At 38.0% G+C, this 19931-nt stretch overlaps 1 protein-coding gene across 1 annotated transcript in view; it reads left to right on the forward strand.

Annotated features, from left to right (window-relative positions):
- Positions 1-19931, forward strand: part of LOC307005103 (plectin-like) — a 107591-nt gene that overhangs the window by 44718 nt on the left and 42942 nt on the right. The window contains 13 exon segments of the mRNA XM_079624915.1: positions 3008-3123; positions 4745-4851; positions 6460-6579; positions 8078-8173; positions 9743-9870; positions 11461-11554; positions 11662-11816; positions 12825-13140; positions 16215-16292; positions 16378-16539; positions 16732-16836; positions 18559-18654; positions 18773-18898. Of these exon segments, the coding sequence (XP_079481041.1) occupies positions 3008-3123; positions 4745-4851; positions 6460-6579; positions 8078-8173; positions 9743-9870; positions 11461-11554; positions 11662-11816; positions 12825-13140; positions 16215-16292; positions 16378-16539; positions 16732-16836; positions 18559-18654; positions 18773-18898 (1699 nt within the window).

Genomic DNA, 19931 nt, shown 5'->3' on the forward strand with positions numbered 1-19931 from the left:
GCACGCACGGAGATGAAAAAGGTATGTATGGACTTATCTAACTCTGGGGGATAAGTTGAATAGGCTAAAGTCCCAAAAAGTCGGAGTGTTCCTTTAAAGACAGAACAGTTTCTGACATTTTAGTGTGTCTGCGTGAGGTAATCGCAGCTGCTAACACACACAAACTCTTGAAGCCCCGCCCTCTGCAGCAGCTCATTTGCATTTAAAGGGCCAGGCACAAAACAGTGTTTTTGCAAACCCTCAAAAAATGACAACCCTAACATGCTATATAAAAATATCTGTGGGGTATTTTGTGCTAAAACTTCTCTCTCTCTCTCACTCTCTCTCTCTCTCACACACACACACACACACACACACTCTGGGGACATCAGAGATTTATTTTACATCTTATGAAAGTGGAATTTTACCACCCCTTTAAGAATAAGTTGGATAGATACTCAAAATGACAGCCTTCTATTGGATGCTGGAATATAGACATGTGTTAATCAGGTTATTTCCTGACTCAACATTGAGCTTCACTCTTGACTAAACTTGTACTTGATGCCAGTGAAATGTTCTGACCTGAAGCACATATTTCCGTCAAGATAAACGCCCTGAGCGTAGACGTGTCAAATCAGCGCTGTGCACACGACTGACTGTTTATATACTGTCACCTCACTTTATCAGTCTTAAATTCTTCTAAACATACTTTTCTTCTAATGAACACAAAAGAAAATAGTATGCAGAATTTCTGATCTGCTCTTTTCCATTAAACAAGAGATGCTCGAAGCTACAGTATAATGATACGATTTATGGGAAAGTAAATGAGATTTGAAAACTATGGAAGAAATTACATAATTTAAGTCAGTTCCTCACACAAAAATAGCGTTTGAAATGTAGTGCATTAATTGTATGGAGGACTTTGTGGAGTTTGGCAGCCAATGGTCTGGTTTCGTCGTATGGAAAAGACCAGCATGTACATTCTTGAAAATGTTTCCTTTTGTGTTCTACATGGTTTGGAACGATATGAACATCAATTATACAATGAAGCACATGATCGAGTGTTTTGCAAAAAGGAAACAAAGCCACGCAGATCCTGGCCAAGTGAAAACAGTTTTTCTCTAATGAGGGTGTGTCCCGTATACAGACGCGAGGACAAAAGAGAGCAGGGCGAGACTGAATGGGAAAGTAGTGTTAATAGAAGTGTACAATGAAGGCAGTAAGTTTACAGGGAACGGTGAAACGATAAATGCCGTGAGGTGTGCCTGTCGGAGCGGAGACGGGCCTCCCCGCAGGGCACCTTTCCCGAAACATGGACGTGTACCTGCAAAGCTTGGGTACGCCCCGCTGACCCTCACCTGAACAGGGAGGATTTGATGCCTTTGTCAGCCAGGAACACCCACTGGAGTTGTAGGATCTGCCTCCTTTCAGAAACAGGGAAGAGACTTTTACAGACACCACCTGCAGACAAACAACAACGATCAAACTTCAACTTGGTTTCTTTTTTGGAGCTCTTTGGGAACAAATGGATTGGAGAAAAAGAAGAGTAACTAATACCAGCAGGGTTCATTATTGATATTTGATCATTCGAGAAATATTTAGTTGGAATTGCATTGTGTTGAGGACACGATGATGCTGAACATGAAGAGACGCCTGTCCTTTAAGAAGCGGCGGACAGGCTCCAGCAGCACCGTGGCTTCTGCGAGCGACTCGGAGGACCGTGTGATCATGCTGTGCGAGGACATCCCGTCCGAAAGCTCCCTGGACTCGGGCCGGGGCTCCCAGAGTCCAGGCGCTCGCTCCAGCGGGGACTCTCAGACGGGATATGAGCCAGACTGGAGCTCAGAGAGGGACCTGAGGCAGATCGACGGAGGCTTCGGGATGGACGACCGGACTGTGGTGCCGAACTCTCATTACCACGCTGGAGAATCCTATGCCGTGCCGTACACCATGCATGCCACACAGATGACCGGGTGCTTGCTCATTTCTAGCTCTCTATACTGTAGATCTATGGTGTAGAAACTAAAGGTTTTAATGTTTTTAGAAAGTGTATAGATTTGCTCTCTCTCTGGTGTTTCGAGCCACTCCCATCTCTGGGTATTCATGGCATGTCAGTTATGGCTCCATCCCTCAGGAGACAGATGTTATTTGGGATTTATGGAGCAGGTGGTCGCATTACCTGTGCTGTGAGCCTAGTATTTATGACTTCAAATCCACTAGCTCCAAAATATTATCATGTTATCATTCTGGTATAATATTTGGTAACACTTTACAAGTTCCATTTGTTAACTTTAATATAAAAAATATTTTTTATAATTTTTTTTAATTTTTAAATCATTATTAATCTTAATGTTAATTACAACTTTTAATAATACAGTATTTAAATCAAATCTTGTATCTGGGACTATTATTTATGGACATGAGCTAGCATGAAATAACAATGAACAGTTAATAAATGTAAACAAAAACAAACATTGTAACGCATGTATTACTCATTTAATGTTAGTAACTTACTGTAAATAATGGGACCTTAGTGTAAAGTGTTAACATTTTTTCTGTATTGAATTGCAAGTCTTGAGTTTTCTTCCGGGAAGGAACACAATGTTCCTCATTTAAATAATTCCCATCCAAGGCATACGCAAAAAAGGTTTGAGTTAGTTAGTTAGTACGTAGTGTGTGAAAGTCGCGATTATGGAAATTTCCAAAACACGCTCAAAGCGGTTGAACAATCCCAACACACTGGTCCAGCCGACCAATCAGAGCACATTGTGCTTTTCAGAAGGAGGGGCTTCGTAGAAACAGGAACTAAACAGAGCGTTACTGACAGACTGTGAAGAGAGGTGCTGCAATAATATCAAATATGTGAAAAACAATGTGTTATTGAACATTCAAACATGAGAATCTGCTCTAGGAGACCCCAAAAACTAAATCAAGACGTTGTAAAAGAGCATAAAAGGACTTTTTCTGCTGCATTTATTTCACACTTACTTACTGATTCTCATGGGTTTGTTCCTCTTCATTTCACCAGACCCAGGTTTATCGACATGTCGAAAGTATACCACCTATCCAACCTGGAGAACCTGGAACAGGCCTTTTCAGTGGCAGAGCAAAAACTTGGGGTCACACGACTGCTTGACCCAGAAGGTAATGTTACATCAAGTGGTATAACCTGGCATTGAAGAAAGTTATTAGATATTAACACCCAGTCTTGAAGCTAAATCCTGATTAAGTGTATTCAATATAGGTTTGCATTGTAATATTCTTTTCAAATTTCCTATACATTTCAATTTAGTTTTAGCTATTTTCATGAATGGTTTTGTTAAGTTTTAGTTTATTTTTTATTTCGTGAACACATTTCTATTTTCTATTTCTATGTTTTTATATATTTAGTTTATAGTTAGTAATTATAGTTTAGCAGATTTAACAGAACCCCCCCCCCCTGTAGACCAAAGCTTTTAATGTTTAATGCACAGTTTACAGTTAACGCTTGTGCTTGCTAACCTCTTAATAATACAAATACAATCATTGTTTGAAATGAAAAAAATAACCAAACAAATGCAACTTTAAAGTATTAAAAAAGTAAATAAAATTATTAATTCATACTTCTTGTTAAACATGCCTAGTTTACTTTTTTTTTCAGATCTACAATGTATCAGTGAAACTACTGGTAAATCTAGAAACTGTTCAAGTCATTTCAAGTCAGTTCAAGCCAGTGTGATTAAATAATCAAGTGTAAATACTGCGTGTGTGTGTGTGTAGTTGTGGAGAAATGTGTCCACATGGATAGTAATATTAATGGTGTTTTGTAAAAACAAAGACAATACAAAGACAATAACAGCACTTTTCAGCCTGTCACCATCATGCAATCTCACACATACAGTAGTAGTTCTTTACAGGGTTTTGCATTGCACTGCTTTTCAATAGTTTTCTCTGTAAACATGCTTTTGACGGACGTGTTTGGCTGTTGCGTCTCGCGTCTTGCGCATGAAACAACATTCTAAAAACGCAGCGCTCAAGTTTAAAGCTCATTTCATTGTCCGAGTCTTGTTTTTTTACATGCAAAAATGCGTTCTGTGTGAATAGTAGCCGCTTAGGACTTAATCGCCCAGCCTTACTGCTTCAGCTCACACACATGAAGCGCCATCTACTGGCATTTCCCTAAACAGCCACAGGATAAGAGCTTATTAATTATTTGCTAATTATTTTATTTCAGTTAGTTTTTCAGTAACTGTTGTTAGTTTCGTTTAGTTTTAGTTTTTCATATATTTTGAAAGTGTCAGTTTATGAAAACGTTTTTTTTTTTTACCAATGGTTTCAGTTTTCGTTTACGAAAATAACCTTTGTTCAGTCCCACAACACCTAGGTTGATCTTTCATTGAGTTTAGGATCCCATGACCTTTGACATTTAAAAAGCTTGAGAAGTGTCAAAAGTTTGTGAACCCTTTGACTTTACATGGATTCTTGTATAAATTGGTCACCATAAAATCAAAATGTCTAAACAATTCATATTTTTAATGGAATATTGGATTGTTCATTATAAATAATTGATATTTTCTGATGATGTGTGCAGTGCACCAACATAAGATTGAAATGAAAACAATCAAACATCCTAATCATTTCCTGATGGACAAAATCAAGTCCCGGTCACAATAGAGAAATGCTACAGTCTGCTTAAACAAACGACACACGAACAATCACACATTTTCATGTCACACACCGAATGAAACAATGAATTCTAACTGATCTACAATACTTTCCATTGCAGATGTGGATGTGCCTCATCCTGATGAGAAGTCCATAATCACCTATGTGTCCTCCCTGTACGACGCTATGCCACGAGTTCCAGACGTCCAGGACGGCGGCAAAGCCAAAGTGAGTTTTCCCCTCGTCATTTTAAAATGATGTAATTGCTGCTTAACAAACCAGTTCCAGACATAAACTGTCAGCACATAGTCCAGTTAATATGCAGTCGAACCAAATCTAATAAAACTAATGAAGCATTTTTATGAATGAGGTTTCTTAAGGCTTCCTGCACTGGCCCATTCCCACGTTTCTGCTAAATAGCATCAGTATGACGAGACGTTCATCATACTCTCACTCATTGATGGCTTCGTTACAGATCTCATGATTTTCTTTCTTTCGTGCAAAACACAAAAGGAGAAGTTCAGTAAAATTTTCATTCTGTTCTTTTGCTCGTCAAAATTTTACAGGCAAAATCCGGTCATCCAGGCCTTCTGAAGGTTTGTGTGAGAGTGAGGCACACAAATGCGTCTCCTTCACAAACAGAAAGCTGCTTGGTTTGAAAGTGGCGTCTGTGCTTCATACATCGTTCTGCTATTGACAATAGACAATGGACCTTTTTTGCCTGCAAAATCTTGCCGAAATTTCATTAATGTGACTGCACCTTAAGACTGTTGAGCTCCAAAAACTGTCCACATGACTATATTCCAAGTCTTGTGTCTTGGTTTTCACAGCAATGCCATAGAATAACCGTAACTGTATGGTTATTATATTTTATAACATTCATATTATATTACATGAATCTTTCAGTGATCAGATGAAAAAAAAAAAAATTCTACACCACTTTTTTTTTAAATCTAAAGATCCCTTTACCACTATAAAGAACCCTTTGGTGCAATGGAAAGGTCCCATGGATGTTAAAGGTTCTTGGTGGAACCAGATGTCAACCTTTAGTTTTAAGAGTGTACATTAGAAAGGACAAAAATATATATTTTTTTATATTTGTTCTTTACACACATATAGTCAAATTTTCAGAAGGCACTTATTTCACCTCCATGTTATACTTTTACACCCTAATGCCAAATACAGACTGTGTATTCGGCAATCCTATAAGATCTAATAAGCTTGTGTACGACATGTATGAAGACTGTATGATGATGACTCTGAATCGACGCAAGTTAGTATAGAAGAATAAAACGTCGTCAGCATGCGCTAGTGGTGAACAAATAGAGCAAGATGAATCGACCTTTGGAAATTGTGGTTTTTATGTGCGCTGAAAAAAAGAGGAGAATATACAGTACCTCTCTCACTGTTCGACGTAGGACCAGCGCTACGAGCCACGACTACAGAAATCACCACGATTCTTCCATCTGTCGTCTGGGACAGCCCAGAATTGTACAATGTGTACTGGCCATTAATATAGATCGAAGGTTTAGGTAAAACTATACTGTAAACTTCAAGAGGTAATAGACTTTGTGTTATCTGGATTTGGATCTCAAATGCGATTGATTTGATTCCTCCTGCACACCATCAGAATCTATCATGAGAAAGATCTGTGTGAGCTGTGTCACAGACTATCAATCAACCTATCAGGATCAGCTATTTTGGGGCTGTTATCAGACAAGGCTGCGCTTGTTGACACCTAATTGAGTGAACGTGATAAGTGACTTAGCACAGGGGCAAAGGAGCCTTCCTGTTCTCCGCTGAATAGTTTCCGTGTGTTTTTGTTCCCGCTTGCAGGAGCTGGAGCTGCGCTGGCAGGAATACTATGAGCTGATCACCGTTCTGTACCAGTGGATCAGACATCACATTACCATCTTTGAGGAGAGGAAGTTTCCCAGCAGCTATGAGGAGATTGAGGTGAGGGACGCTAATGTAAAGTCTGCGGTCGTGTGGTCTGGGTTGCTACTAGTTACTGTTCTTATCTAGTTATCTTCATTATCTGTTGTGAGATTCACATTGTCTGGGGTTTTCTGCAGAATTACCTGGGTTAAAAGATCAGCTCGGTCACCAGCATGTGCTGTGATCTGCATTCTGGACACCATTCTTAACTGGTCTTAACTGGTTTAACCAGCAAGAATTACTGTACGTTCCTTGGTCCACCCGAAAGTGATTGAAGCTTTGCTGGTAATATACGCAGCACTAAATATGATAAACGAGTCTTGACCAGCATATAAATGTGCACTGGTCTAAGTTAGTCTCTTTAGCAGGGAAGGGGTCATGTCAAGAGAATACACACAGGGATACAAAACCAGTGTTGGGAAGTAACTAACTTTAGTAATGAATGATTCAATTAGGGATTCCACTAACTTTACTACATTTTTTAATTAGCGTGAAAGTAGCTTTATGGGGAAGTAATTTATTTTATGTGACATTTCATAGTTTCAAACAAACATTTGAGTCATTTGTTTATGCAAAACATTTTCTTTCATGATATTTCAATTTGTTTGTGCCTCAGTTATAACAATTAGGGTGTGTATCTATCTATCTATCTATCTATCTATCTATCTATTTATCTATCTATCTATCTATCTATCTATCTATCTATCTATCTATCTATCTATCTATCTATCTATCTATCTATCTATCTATCTATCTATCTTAAAAGAAAGGGTTCTGTAAGGTGCTTCATATAGATATCTTTTTTTCATTATTCATAATTTTTCGCATTTAGTTTTAATAAATTAATTTTGTTTTACTTCATTTCTCATTTTAATTCAGTTTTATGAATTTAACAGCTTGTAAACATTTTATCACTAGAAGAATAATTAAATAACCATTAAGCATGAAAGTAGTATGCAATCATTTAAGACATTTGTCCTTGTACAGAACCTTTTTGGCATAAAGTCTTCTTTAAAAATGAACTCAAGAACTTCTATATTAAACCACTTTGAACCTTTTTTTCTAAGAGTGCAAACACTGTCAATAACCTGGGCTGAACTCTATCCTGTTGAAGCAATCCTTCTCTGAAGTGCATGAGTCATGTCATATGACACCACATCATGAAGAGCAGGCGTTCAGTCTTTGAACGTCTTTGTTTGAGTGTGTATGGCTGTCTCTTCAGGGTGGGGCGGCTGTGTAATGGGTATATCATCTTAGTCTGAGGGAACGTACTTATATTACCAGCTTTGTGAAACAATCCTCAGTCATGTCAGTCCATGCCAGATGAATAACAAAGACTTTTTTAACAAAGGCACTTTTAACAAATTCTTACTGAACCATTTAAATGGACCTGCTTAGGATGATCAAGGTCAAACTGTGTCTTCCACAATTTATACTGTATGAATATTCCAGCATCTGTGGCAAGCTCTTTATGTGTTTGTTTGTTTATTGATTTGCTTGTGTAATTATATTGTAGATTCTATGGCGTCAGTTTCTGAAATATAAAGAAACCGAGCTGCCCGCCAGAGAGTCGGACAAGGGCCGCTCCAAACACCTTTACCAGTCCTTTGAGGTTTGTGATGCTACAATTCATAATGCTACAGTCTTGGAGATTTCAACATGTAACATATGTCAAAATAATTGTTAACACTCTGTTTCAATGGTCCACTTTACACATTCTGGGCCCTAACTTGCACCCAGCGCAAATGACTTTGTACACGACGCATGTATCATTCCTATTTTGCACCCGACACACAGCGGACTTTTCCCTCCACAGACGCACGTTGGTAAATTAGGGAATAAACTTGCGCTTCAGCGAAAAGAGGAGGCGTGTTCCGGCGCAAACGTTCCCTGGTGCTATTTTGCAGTTTCAGAAAACAGTTCCACCACAGACCAGGAAAACCCAGTCTAAAGTCAGTGGCGCGTTATTCAGATGCTTTTTTAAAGGGTGCATGCTTGGCATGTAGCGTGTGCAAAAGACACACACACTTTTGCTTCTCTCATCTACACAGACGCAGCAGTTCGTATTTTTGCAAACCATACATAATTACAAGGGAAAATATTACCACACGACGGAGATCATTGTGGTGTCCATGAAGATGTTAAACATAGGCATAAATCTAGCTTACACATTTAACCAAATTATTCAGGCTAATTGTAGTAATGACGGATCAAACCTGTTTGATCAATAGTGGCAAGACACATCGGTATATAAGGACATCTGACAAAGTGGGTTGTCCGTCAAGAACCAGGAAAAAAATTCTGAAGACTGCGAAATCACCTTTAGCATCATGTAAGTTGCGTTCGCCTGCAAATCCGCCGTTATAATAGCAATCCGCCATGGAACAAGCACGCCTGCTCTTAAAGGGATAGTTCACCTGTATGAATTTCTTTCTTCTGCTGAACACAAAAGAAGATATTTTTCAATTTGTCAGTAACCAAACAGTTAACTAGTACCATTGACTTCCATAGTATTTTTTTTTTCCTACTATGGAAGTCAATGGGACCAGTTAACTGTTTGGTTACTGACAATTTTCAAAATATCTTCCTTTGTGTTCAGCAGAAGAAAGAAATTAATACAGGTTTGAAACAACTTGAGGGTGAGTATATGATGACAGAATTTAAATTTTAAAGTGAACTATCCCTTTAAAGGGAATGTGAGATGACGCTCTGATTGGTTTATTTCACGTTACGCCCAAACCACACCTATGAATAATGTAGATACTTCAGACCAACACAATTTAGATTTGAGATCCACCCACAAAGTTACTTGCGTTTCGCGTTTGATACTTGCGTTTCAGATCGTTAAGTCCTCTAAGTCTAAAGTAACTTTGCAACTCCATGTCAACTAACTCTCATTAGAGTATTAGTAGACTGTCTATTAATATCTGCTAACACTTTATATTAATGTTCCCAACAGACATTCAACTGACTATAAGTTACTTTACAAATTTCAACTTATTCTACAAACCCGAACTCTATACTAACAGTAAACTAATGCTCTGAGAGTTAGTTGACATGTAGTCGCAGAGTTGCTTACAGTTAGTAGAATGTCTCGAAATAAAGTGAAATTTAGTTGACCGATGAATCATGTGAAAGTGTTTAATTTCTGTATATATGATGTTCTGCAAATGTCCCACAGAGTGCGGTTCAAGCTGGTCAGGTTAAGGTCCCTCCTGGTTATCACCCCATTGATGTTGAGAAGGAATGGGGGCGTCTTCATGTGGCCATTCTGGAGAGAGAGAGACTGCTCAGGATCGAGTTTGAGAGGTGAGGAACATGTCTGAAAACACAGTCCTCTCTCTCTGCTGTCTTAGTTTTGTTGTAGCTTTGTCTCGTGGTCATTGTGAATATGGGAATATAAGGGGTCCGTAATGATGTGACTGTTGCTGACTAGAATATAACAGCCTACCAGTCCAAAAACTGACATACATCAGCCATTATTACACACAATGAAGGACATTCTAGACTAATAAGAGCTGCGTGAGAATGATGCATTTCTACCGGATCTCAATGTGGCCCCACAACATGTTTAGATACTTGAGCAGCACTTTGAATTTTGTTGTGCTTGATACAAAATATAAAATATAAAAAAGTGGCATTTACAGACTTCTGTCTTCACTCTTCTTCATCTTTTTTGGTTAAGTGACTTTTAATCAGCTTGGTGTTTTTTTGTTTTTTGTTCATTACATTAACTATGAACATGTTCCACTATTATGTTACAAACACTTATTGTCTATTTTTATCACTATGGTTATTTTTTATTAATTTAAAACTATCCTAACCATATGACTGTGTATATTTATATATTGATACTGAATAATGAATGACAGTGTGGGCTTAAGGGTGTTTCCACATGCAAAGTGCTTAGCCAATCGCAACAGAGATCATTTACATACTGACATCTTAAAGGTACGGCAGTCAAAGAACTAAATTACAGCCATTTTGATGAAATAAACCTTAAACTATTTGTCAAATCAATGGGGAATGGAGAACATCATTTATTTTTAGTTGTAACACTTTAAACAAAACCACTTTACATTTTAGTTTGGCTTATAGACGTTGTTATAATTGTATGACATTCTGGCAATTGAATCATTTAAACTTCCCAGTGAAGTGAAGCAGTATAGCAAGATTACAGATTTTTTTTATGTAAGTGAGAATGAAAAGTAATATTGCGCTTTTGATCTGGAGTAAATGTAGATTAAATGAAACTGTAATTAATATCAGTCATCTAGAAGGAGAGGGAGTATCATCCACAACAGGACACGTCCCCTGTCACAAGACAATGTTGCTCCTTGCTGGACAAGAGTAATGTGCAGCACACAGATCCTTTATGGACTGGACTGTGGAATGGCGGACCAACAACTTTTTCCTGGCTGTGGTTTGGTCTGTCCGAGTCCCATGACGGGATTATAACAAGAAAAACATGTTTTTATGCATTTCGGAGAAAGTCTTGCTGTTCTTGTTGGATTGTAAAAAATGGCCTTTATGACTGACACGTATCGGTTAGAGTATTTGCTTCGTCGTGGAAAACTGTGAGTTTCTTAATTACTTTTAACCAACTCGCATCCAGGTTATTTTTAGTGGTTGGATGCAGTAATTTCCTATCATATTATTCTCATTTGTATTATTTTAGTTTCAAACCGAATATTGTTTTACAGGCAGAACATGTTCTGACATTTTTATGCATTGAAAATCCTATCCTTTAATTCTGTTGAAAAAACAAACTCACTTCCAGTCGAATGTGTGATAGTCCTGCGTACACTAGACCTTTGACTATTCGCCATAGTGCCTGGTCCCGATTTGGTCAAGAACTATCAATGTAATAATTTGTATGCAAATTCTGATCATTTCCAGGTTAGAGCGTCTCCAACAGATTGTCAGTAAAGTGCAGATGGAATCGGGCATGTGTGAGGAACAAATCAACCAGACTGAGTCTCTACTGCAGACGGTGAGAGCACAGATCTGTTGAATCTTCCAAACGCTGTTATTATTCGGTTAAATTTGAAGTTGCTGTAAAGGCTGTGACTGTGCGTGATAGTGTCTCTGTTGTCGCAGGATATCCGTCTCCTGAATGCGGGGAAACCAGCGCAGCACACAGTGGAGGTGGAGAGAGATCTGGACAAAGCCGACGGCATGATCCGTCTCCTCTTTAATGACGTTCAGCATCTCAAAGATGGGCGCCACCTGCAGGCGGAGCAGATGTATCGCAGGTGACTTCATCACATGTTTCTTAGCACTACTACAGTGGATTAACCATGATTTGAATATCAATAAACATATGTAAATATGACATATTATGGCCTGGTTTCATAGACAGGGTTTATATTAAGGCCTAAGGCCTAAGTTCAATTAGGACATTTAAGTGTCTTTTATAAACATGCCTTAAAAAACATTACTGGTGTGCATCTTGAGACACAGAGGCACTGACATATTTTAAGATATGCCTGTTCAAGTTGCTTTAGAATAGGCTTAAAGGGGTGTTATAATGCCCTTTTCACAAGATGTAAAATAAATCTATGATGTCCCCAGAGTGTGTGTGTGAAGTTTTAGCTCAAAATACCCCACAGATATTTTGATATAGCATGGTAAAATTGTCACTTTTTGAGGGTGAGCAAAAACGCCTCGTTTTGCGTCTGTCCCTTTAAATGCAAATGAGCTGCTGCTCCCGGCATTGGGGGCGGAGCTTCAAGAGCTTCTTGTAAAAACTTTTAGCCTTTTATGTTCAAACCGGAGTCAGACAATGATGGAGAGACTCAAGAAGATGTGACAACATGTAGAAGCAACATTTCTGAATGGTTAGTTGGTGAATTTATGTAGCTTTTGTGTAGTTATCTGCTAGTCATTGATTAGCATTTTCTGTCTGATAATCTATAAATCGTGTTCTGGGGGCGGGTTTATGTAAATATTGGGGTTGGTGATGTCACTAACCCGGGAGAAATGTAGTGTAGTCCCTACCAGCCGTTTGTTGTAGTCCTTAAAAAGCAATTTCTTTAAAAGCAAATATCTCCCTTTGCTTTGAACTTTGAGCGTTGTAACTTTGCAGATGTTGTTTATACTCAAACAGCAACATTACACACTAACTAAAGTTAAAAAAAGTTAAATCATAATCAACCAGCTCTTTAAACCTTGTCTATGAAACCTGGGTCTTGTATAATCAGACTCACTGCTAAACCGCTTTAAGTCGAGGAAAAGAATGACTTGTGATTTTCTTTTCTCAGGGTCTACCGCTTACACGAGCGCTTGGTGAACTTGCGCAGTGACCACAATCTAAGGCTCAAGTCCAGCGTCAAAATTGTTTCTCAAGTCTCCACGCCCCCGAGGTCTACGCAACGCGTGCGACCCGAGCTGGATGAGGTCACTCTCCGCTACGCACAGGACCTGTTAGCCTGGGTGGAGGAGAACCAGCGCAGGATCGATTCCTCCGAGTGGGGCAGCGATCTTCCGTCGGTGGAGTCTCAGCTGGGCAGCCACAGAGGTCTTCACCAAACCATTGAGGACTTCAAGGCTAAGATTGAGCGAGCACGAGCAGATGAGGTACTTGTTTTTTCAGGTTTTCTTTTTTCCACAAATTGTTCATTAACTCTTTCCCCGCTAAGCATTTTTCTTAAATTGTCATCCACCGCCAGCATAAAAAAAAAAAACAGTTTGAGCAAAAAGCTGAGAAAAATGCGTTTTTGTCAAAGACTACATCCTGATCGGATTTAGAAAGATGATCGAAACACAGAAGGAGTAGATCGAGTCCATCAACACCCCTATAGCTTCACAGTCCTGCAGCTCGTCCTGGGTCGACATTTCATTCAGTAACGTTAGGCCGTTATGATTTATATGCTGTTTAATGTAAATTAGTGCGTTATTTTACATATGCATCTGCTTGCATATGCTATCTCTTGTGTCTGCTTCTTTTTCGCCTGAGTTTTGATCCTGAGGTTTTGTGTCATAGCGCCCCCTACCATATAACAGTGAAAACACGGAAAGCCATTTCTCTCAATGGTGGGGACAGGGTCCCCGCAGATCCTTAAAAAGTATTAAAAGGTCTTAAATTTGATATTTTAAATTTAAGGCCTTAAAAAGTCTTAAAGTCTTATTTTTACTTATGAAAAGTCTTATTTTTACCAATGAAAGGTCTTACATTTTAGATGACACTTTGACGACGTATCTAAATGCTTTCCAAATGAAAACTATCTAATTAGCGTACGTATTATTTTTATTATTCTATCTTTGTGGATTTGCTTGTTCACGTGACAATTCGCGTCATTTACGGCAGCGTATTAGCCTGCGTCTGTCTCCTGCACGCGAGAGGAGAGGATAAGAAAACGAGTAAATGTCAGTTCAATAGTAAGTTCATTCTTTGTGCTTAGGATTGTCTATGAACTATGATGATATTGTAATCATTGTTTTAACTGTACGAGGCACTGCGAGTGTGCGAGCTGACATCGCGTTTGTCTCTCATGCTTGCTTTCACTGCGTGATGTGTCAGTGCAGTTATAGTTATAGGTATGTCCTCAAATGAGTTTTTTGTCTTATTATATTTATATCATATTATGTTGTTATATTACAATATCACGAGCAAGAGTGTCGTTTTCCTGTGCACAATTGCAAATGTGCTATTTATTTTATACAACAGTTAACGTTAAATGAACAATAAAGTTAACATTGTGTGTTACTTTTTATATTGGCAATATTGTTTGTTTCCCCCTTTATTTCGCCGACGAGAATTTCATAATGAAACTAGTCCAACCGACAGCGATTCTTTTTTAAAAACTGAAATCCGCTTTTTGAACGAATCATTTGATTCAATGAATGAATCGGCCGTTTGAACAAATCGGTTGAATAAAACTCCAACAACTCGCTTATTAAGACAGTGACTTACTGCCACCTACTGGCGGGTTTAGTTTCATATTTAAAGTACCCTTTAATTAAAATGTAAAAATTATAAATAATTTCATATTTAAATATTGAATAGCTTTATTTATGCAATTGCAAATTAAGTGTAAATATAGTAATGCCAGTTCGGATGCCGCTTCTGTGTCACCTCTGCACTGCAAGGATGGTTTTTAATTTAATTATTTAATTTGACAGTGGTACGGTCTTATTCTAATAGAATTTAATTTGAATGTTAGAATTTGACATAAAAGGTGATGCATACCTCTAAATACGTTTAGAAATAATTTCCATATTTAGGTGAAAATGCCCCTGGAAATCAATTTAAAGGTGGCAAATATTGCCCCTTAATATTTTTTTTTTATTTCTGTCACTACTGTAAACTGACCACTGCATAGATAGAATATGTTAAATATGAATATATTTGTGAGTCTGCTGTCAACAACAGGCCTAAACCAGCCATGGTACCAGTACAAAATCAGTAAAATATCATCTAATTATTATCAACAAAACTTTGAAAATATCGAGATATATTTTTGTTAATATTGCAAACCCCTAATGTACGGTATTAATTTTGATTTCTTCCGGTCTTAAAAAGGTCTTAAAAAGCCTTAAATTTGACTTTTAAAAATGTGCAGATACCCTGTGGGGACAGAGTTAATAACAAATTATGCAACTATTGATAGTATATATACTATATAGCTAATCTCAACTGCTTGATTGTTTATATTGTCGCACAGCTCTCTATATAAAGTTGGATACATGAGTCTAACTTTATACGCATACATACAGTATACTCGCATATGGAGATATATACTATATATAGCAAATCTTCTCAGCTGCTTGATTGTTTATATCATTACAAAATGTAAACTATATTAATCGCACAGCTCTTTATATAAAGTTGAATTTATACGTTTGTCCAACTTCATCTGCATACACAGATCGTATGTTTTTAGAATGGCTTTTAGAACGGATTGAGTGAACAGGATTTAATTTAGTTTGTGTGACTATATAATTGCTTTTGTTGTATTTGGTCACTTTGGTCAACGGCAGTTGTTTTAAATGTGCTATAGAAATAAAATTAGTATTTTATTGTATTGTATTGTAAAGCAATATAAATCCGAGCCACGTAATTGTTTATATCGTCTCAAAATGTAAACTATATTATCACACAAAAATATATTAAAAGTTAAGTAGCCTATATAAGTATACAGGTGAAAATGTAATATCGTGTAATAAGCCTTTATTTATTATAATTGTGATCTTACACCTATATATATTTATTTTCACAATATTCTAACTTTGAATTTGGGGTTTTCATAAGCTGTAAGCCATAATCATCAAACTTATAACAAATAAAGGCTTGAAATATCTCACTTTGCATGTAATGAGTCTATATAATATATTAGTTTCACCTTTTAAGTTGAATTACTGAAATAAATGAACTTTTGCACGATAGACTAATTTTTCGAGTTTCACCTGTACCTACAGTGTATTCACATAAAGCGATATATACTTTATAGCGAATAATGGCCGTGCAATTATTTTTCGTCCAGCTCTAATCTGCTAAATGCGGCTATAAGGCAAGAACATTAATATCATGATTGACTGTAAAGCTGCTTTGAAAATATGTGTTGTAACTTGCAACTGGACTTGACTAAACAAATTAACAATTTTACATTTAGTTTAAAGCGCTGACATCTCTACCTCTTTGGATATTTCAGAACCAACTCTCGGCTGCTAGTAAAGGCACATACAGAGAATATCTGGGCAAACTGGATCTGCAGTACAACAAACTGCTGGTGAGTGTTCAAACCAGTAGCTATTAAACCTCATTAAGCCGGTGCGCTTCCGCGTAAGCATATACTGTATTTTTCTTCTCTCTAGAACTCCTCCAAGTCCCGTATGAGAAATCTTGACCATCTATATAACTTTGTCAGCGCCGCCACCAAGGAACTGATGTGGCTTAATGACAAAGAGGAAGAGGAGATCAATTACGACTGGAGTGAACACAACACCAACATGGCTGCCAAGAAAGAGAACTACTCGGTAAGTGTACCCCAATAAAAGCATGTTATAAACCCGTTTATTTGTTTAGGGTTATGATTAAGGGGAGATTTTTGACTTTGATTGGTTAAGAAATGGGTTGTTCCAGGACTTGTTGCTTATTGTAGTTTGGCGTGTAAATGGAGAATATTTTACAGTTGGAAGTGCTGATTCACGGCCTACTTAATTCCCCAGGGACTCATGCGTGAACTGGAGCTCAGGGAGAAGAAAGTCAATGACATCAAGACCACTGGAGACAGACTCATTAAAGAAGGCCATCCAGGCAAGAAGACTGTTGAGGTATGGCATGAACTACACTTCTTATCTTTATCTTATTCATATTTCTAATGTGCTTCAACACTTAAAACTGCAGTGTACCAAAGACGGTCTCACAAAAGACGGTTCAAAGCGTTTCTAAAGAAGCTGATTTTTAGAAGGAAACTGTCTGACTCTGAGATTGCAAACAGGAACATGGTGTATTAGCAACACATTAGCTGTTTACATTGTAACATTGTCAAGCCAAAGGCCAATCATATCAATTACCATTATGTGTCCCACGTTGTAAAGAGAAACGCATTACCATTCTGATACATCGACTTGTAAAATTCACTTTTCACTCTTTCACTCTTAAACCAGTATGCCATTGTTATGGCAAAAATTCATCAAACAAACATCACTGCGTAAGGGAGACACTCAGAGTCAAATTATAAAATAGAAGTATTTATTCTTGCAAGAATAGGAGCAGTCTAATACACAGCTGTTACCCTGTGCAGAAGAGTGACACACCCCCAGACAGACTGAACAACCTTTTTATCCTAATCTCCAAGGTCTTCTTCCCCCCAGAGCCTTCCTCCCAGTAGTTTTCCATCCAGTAGTTTTCCATAGACAAAGAAGCCATAACACTAGTTTAGATTCGTCACTAGTTGGCCCATAAGCCCTCCTTTACCAAACGGCCTTCTGACATTCTAGGTCAGAGGTCCTTGTTCGTCTGTTCTCTGGAGTGTCTCTCCCTTCTGCCTCCTCAGGTACATACGCAGAATCTTCTCTCACTACAAGTGAGAGACACACATGTGACATTCTTTGAATCATCTATATTTTACTAAAGATTAATGAATATCATAAAATCGCCACCACACCATTGTGCAGCGTAAAGTTGAGCGAGTGGATCTCTGAACTGGTGGGAGTAAGTGGAGGCGGAGACTAATTTTAATATAATTCGCGTATACTAAATTAACCATGGGTGTAGAGTTACATTTAAGCTATATTAAGGCATGAAGAAATATATCATTTTGATTATCAAAGATGAGTTTTAAAGGATAACTCTCGCCAAAACTGAACCTAGACTATTTTTGTTAATCTACCCGAGTCAAACTTCTTGTGTAAAAGCATAATGGAATGGAAACGCCACTTTTAAGTTTGACCGTATTTTCGTTTTCACTCAAAATGCCTTTTGAATGGGAGTGCTAGGGGCACTTCTATGATAGCATCAAAATCGCTATTTTTAAAACACTAATGCGGCTCGACAACATAAAACTGCTGGAAGTATCACCAGGGGCTCTACACGTGAACTCCAGCATTGACAACATTGTTTGTGTACACAGTTTACTAAAAAGAAAGGTTTTGTACGACTCACTTTATCAGTTAGTGTTTCCGGTGGCTGGAATTTTGTCAGTCAAAAGTAGTCGATCTCCGAATCCAACGTAATGAACTCCATATTAGGAAATGTCATGAACTTGTAATTCCAATGAAAAGCATGATAACTTAGACACTTAGAATTTATATGGAAACAAACTTAAGGAGCTTTCCATCTTTACTCTCCTCATGTTACGTTGAATAACAAAAAGAGCCTAGGTTTAATTTTGGCGACAGTTACCCTTTAAGGGATACAATTATTGACTGCAGGGGAATTTAATTTATTAAAAAAAAAAAAAAAAAAAAAAAAACGTACTGACCCCAAACATCTGGACGCTAGTGTACAGTACGTTGTATTTGTTACATGTGTGTTGTGTTGGTGATCTTCAGGCCTTCACCGCAGGTCTGCAGACCCAGTGGAGCTGGATCCTTCAAGTGTGCTGTTGCATTGAAACTCATCTCAGAGAGAACACTGCATACTTCCAGGTACGGCGTCGTCAGATGCCCGTCCAACATAACGTAACCACAGCAAATCTCTGTTGGTCAAGCATGTATAAGCAGTATCCCTCTCTTTCTCTACCTCCCTTGCCTGGTTTACCAACAGTTCTTTGCTGATGTGAGAGATGCTGAGGAGAGGATGAAGAAGATGCAGGAGACCATGAAGAAGAAGTACATGTGTGACCGCACCGTCACTTCCACTCGTTTGGAGGATTTACTCCAAGATGCTGTTGTGAGTTTTAGTAGATGGCTTATGGGGTAACACTTTAGATTGGGGAACACATACAGTATTCACTATTAACTACGAGTGTTCCCCTCAATAAACTCCTAATCACTGCTAATTGATAGTAAGGTAGTTGTTAAGTTTAGGTATTGGGTAGGGTTTAGGGATGTAGAATATGCAAAATAGCAAGGCATTAATATGTGCTTTATAAGTACTAATAAACAGCCAATATGCTAATAATATGCATGCTAATAAGCATCTAGTTAATAGTGAATAGTGTTCCCTAATCTAATGCTGTATTTGTTTAGTAGGTGTACAGTTATTGGCAGTGATTTTCTACTGCAAACATTTACTAAAGAGATCTTATGATGCACTGTAATATTGCAACACTGACAATGATTTATTTGCTTAAAAGTCATCTACGCAGACACTTGACAACCTCATTGACAACACCAAGTAGTGTTTTATTTCAAATTGGTAATACTTTACAATAAGTTCTCATTTGTTAACATTGTATTAACTCACATGAACTAACAATGCGTAATGTATTCTACTGCATTTATTAAGTTGGCTTGTGAGAGCCAACTTACTGATATTGTACTTAAACTTCTTATTAATGGTGCTTGCCTATAGGCAAAGCAACATTAGTGTTATTGCTCATACTTATTATTAATGGTGCTTGCCTATAGGCAAAGCAACATTAGTGTTCTCTTGCATACTTATTTTTCTTCTTATTATTATTCCACACAAAAGTTTGGCGCGAAACTCGCCCCGCACCGTTTGTCACAGACCCCTGAGTGAGGTGTCAAATCGACCGGCTCATTGAGGAGAGGTGTGCTATATCTTTTCTAAGCGATCGGGTGTACGATGTTCGCACAGCGGACGAAAAAGCGGCCAAAAAAGTCCCATTGACTTAACATTGCGGAATTTTCAGAAATTCAAATCCCAACTGTCATTTTTCACACACACAGACACAAAGGGCCTGACACCCCTGCATGTCTCCCCCTCTCTCTCCCTCAGAGGATTTATATTATCATGCAGC

Source organism: Phoxinus phoxinus (genome assembly GCF_949152265.1).
Source record: "Phoxinus phoxinus genome assembly, chromosome: 10".
In the NCBI taxonomy this organism is placed as follows: Eukaryota; Metazoa; Chordata; class Actinopteri; order Cypriniformes; family Leuciscidae; genus Phoxinus; species Phoxinus phoxinus.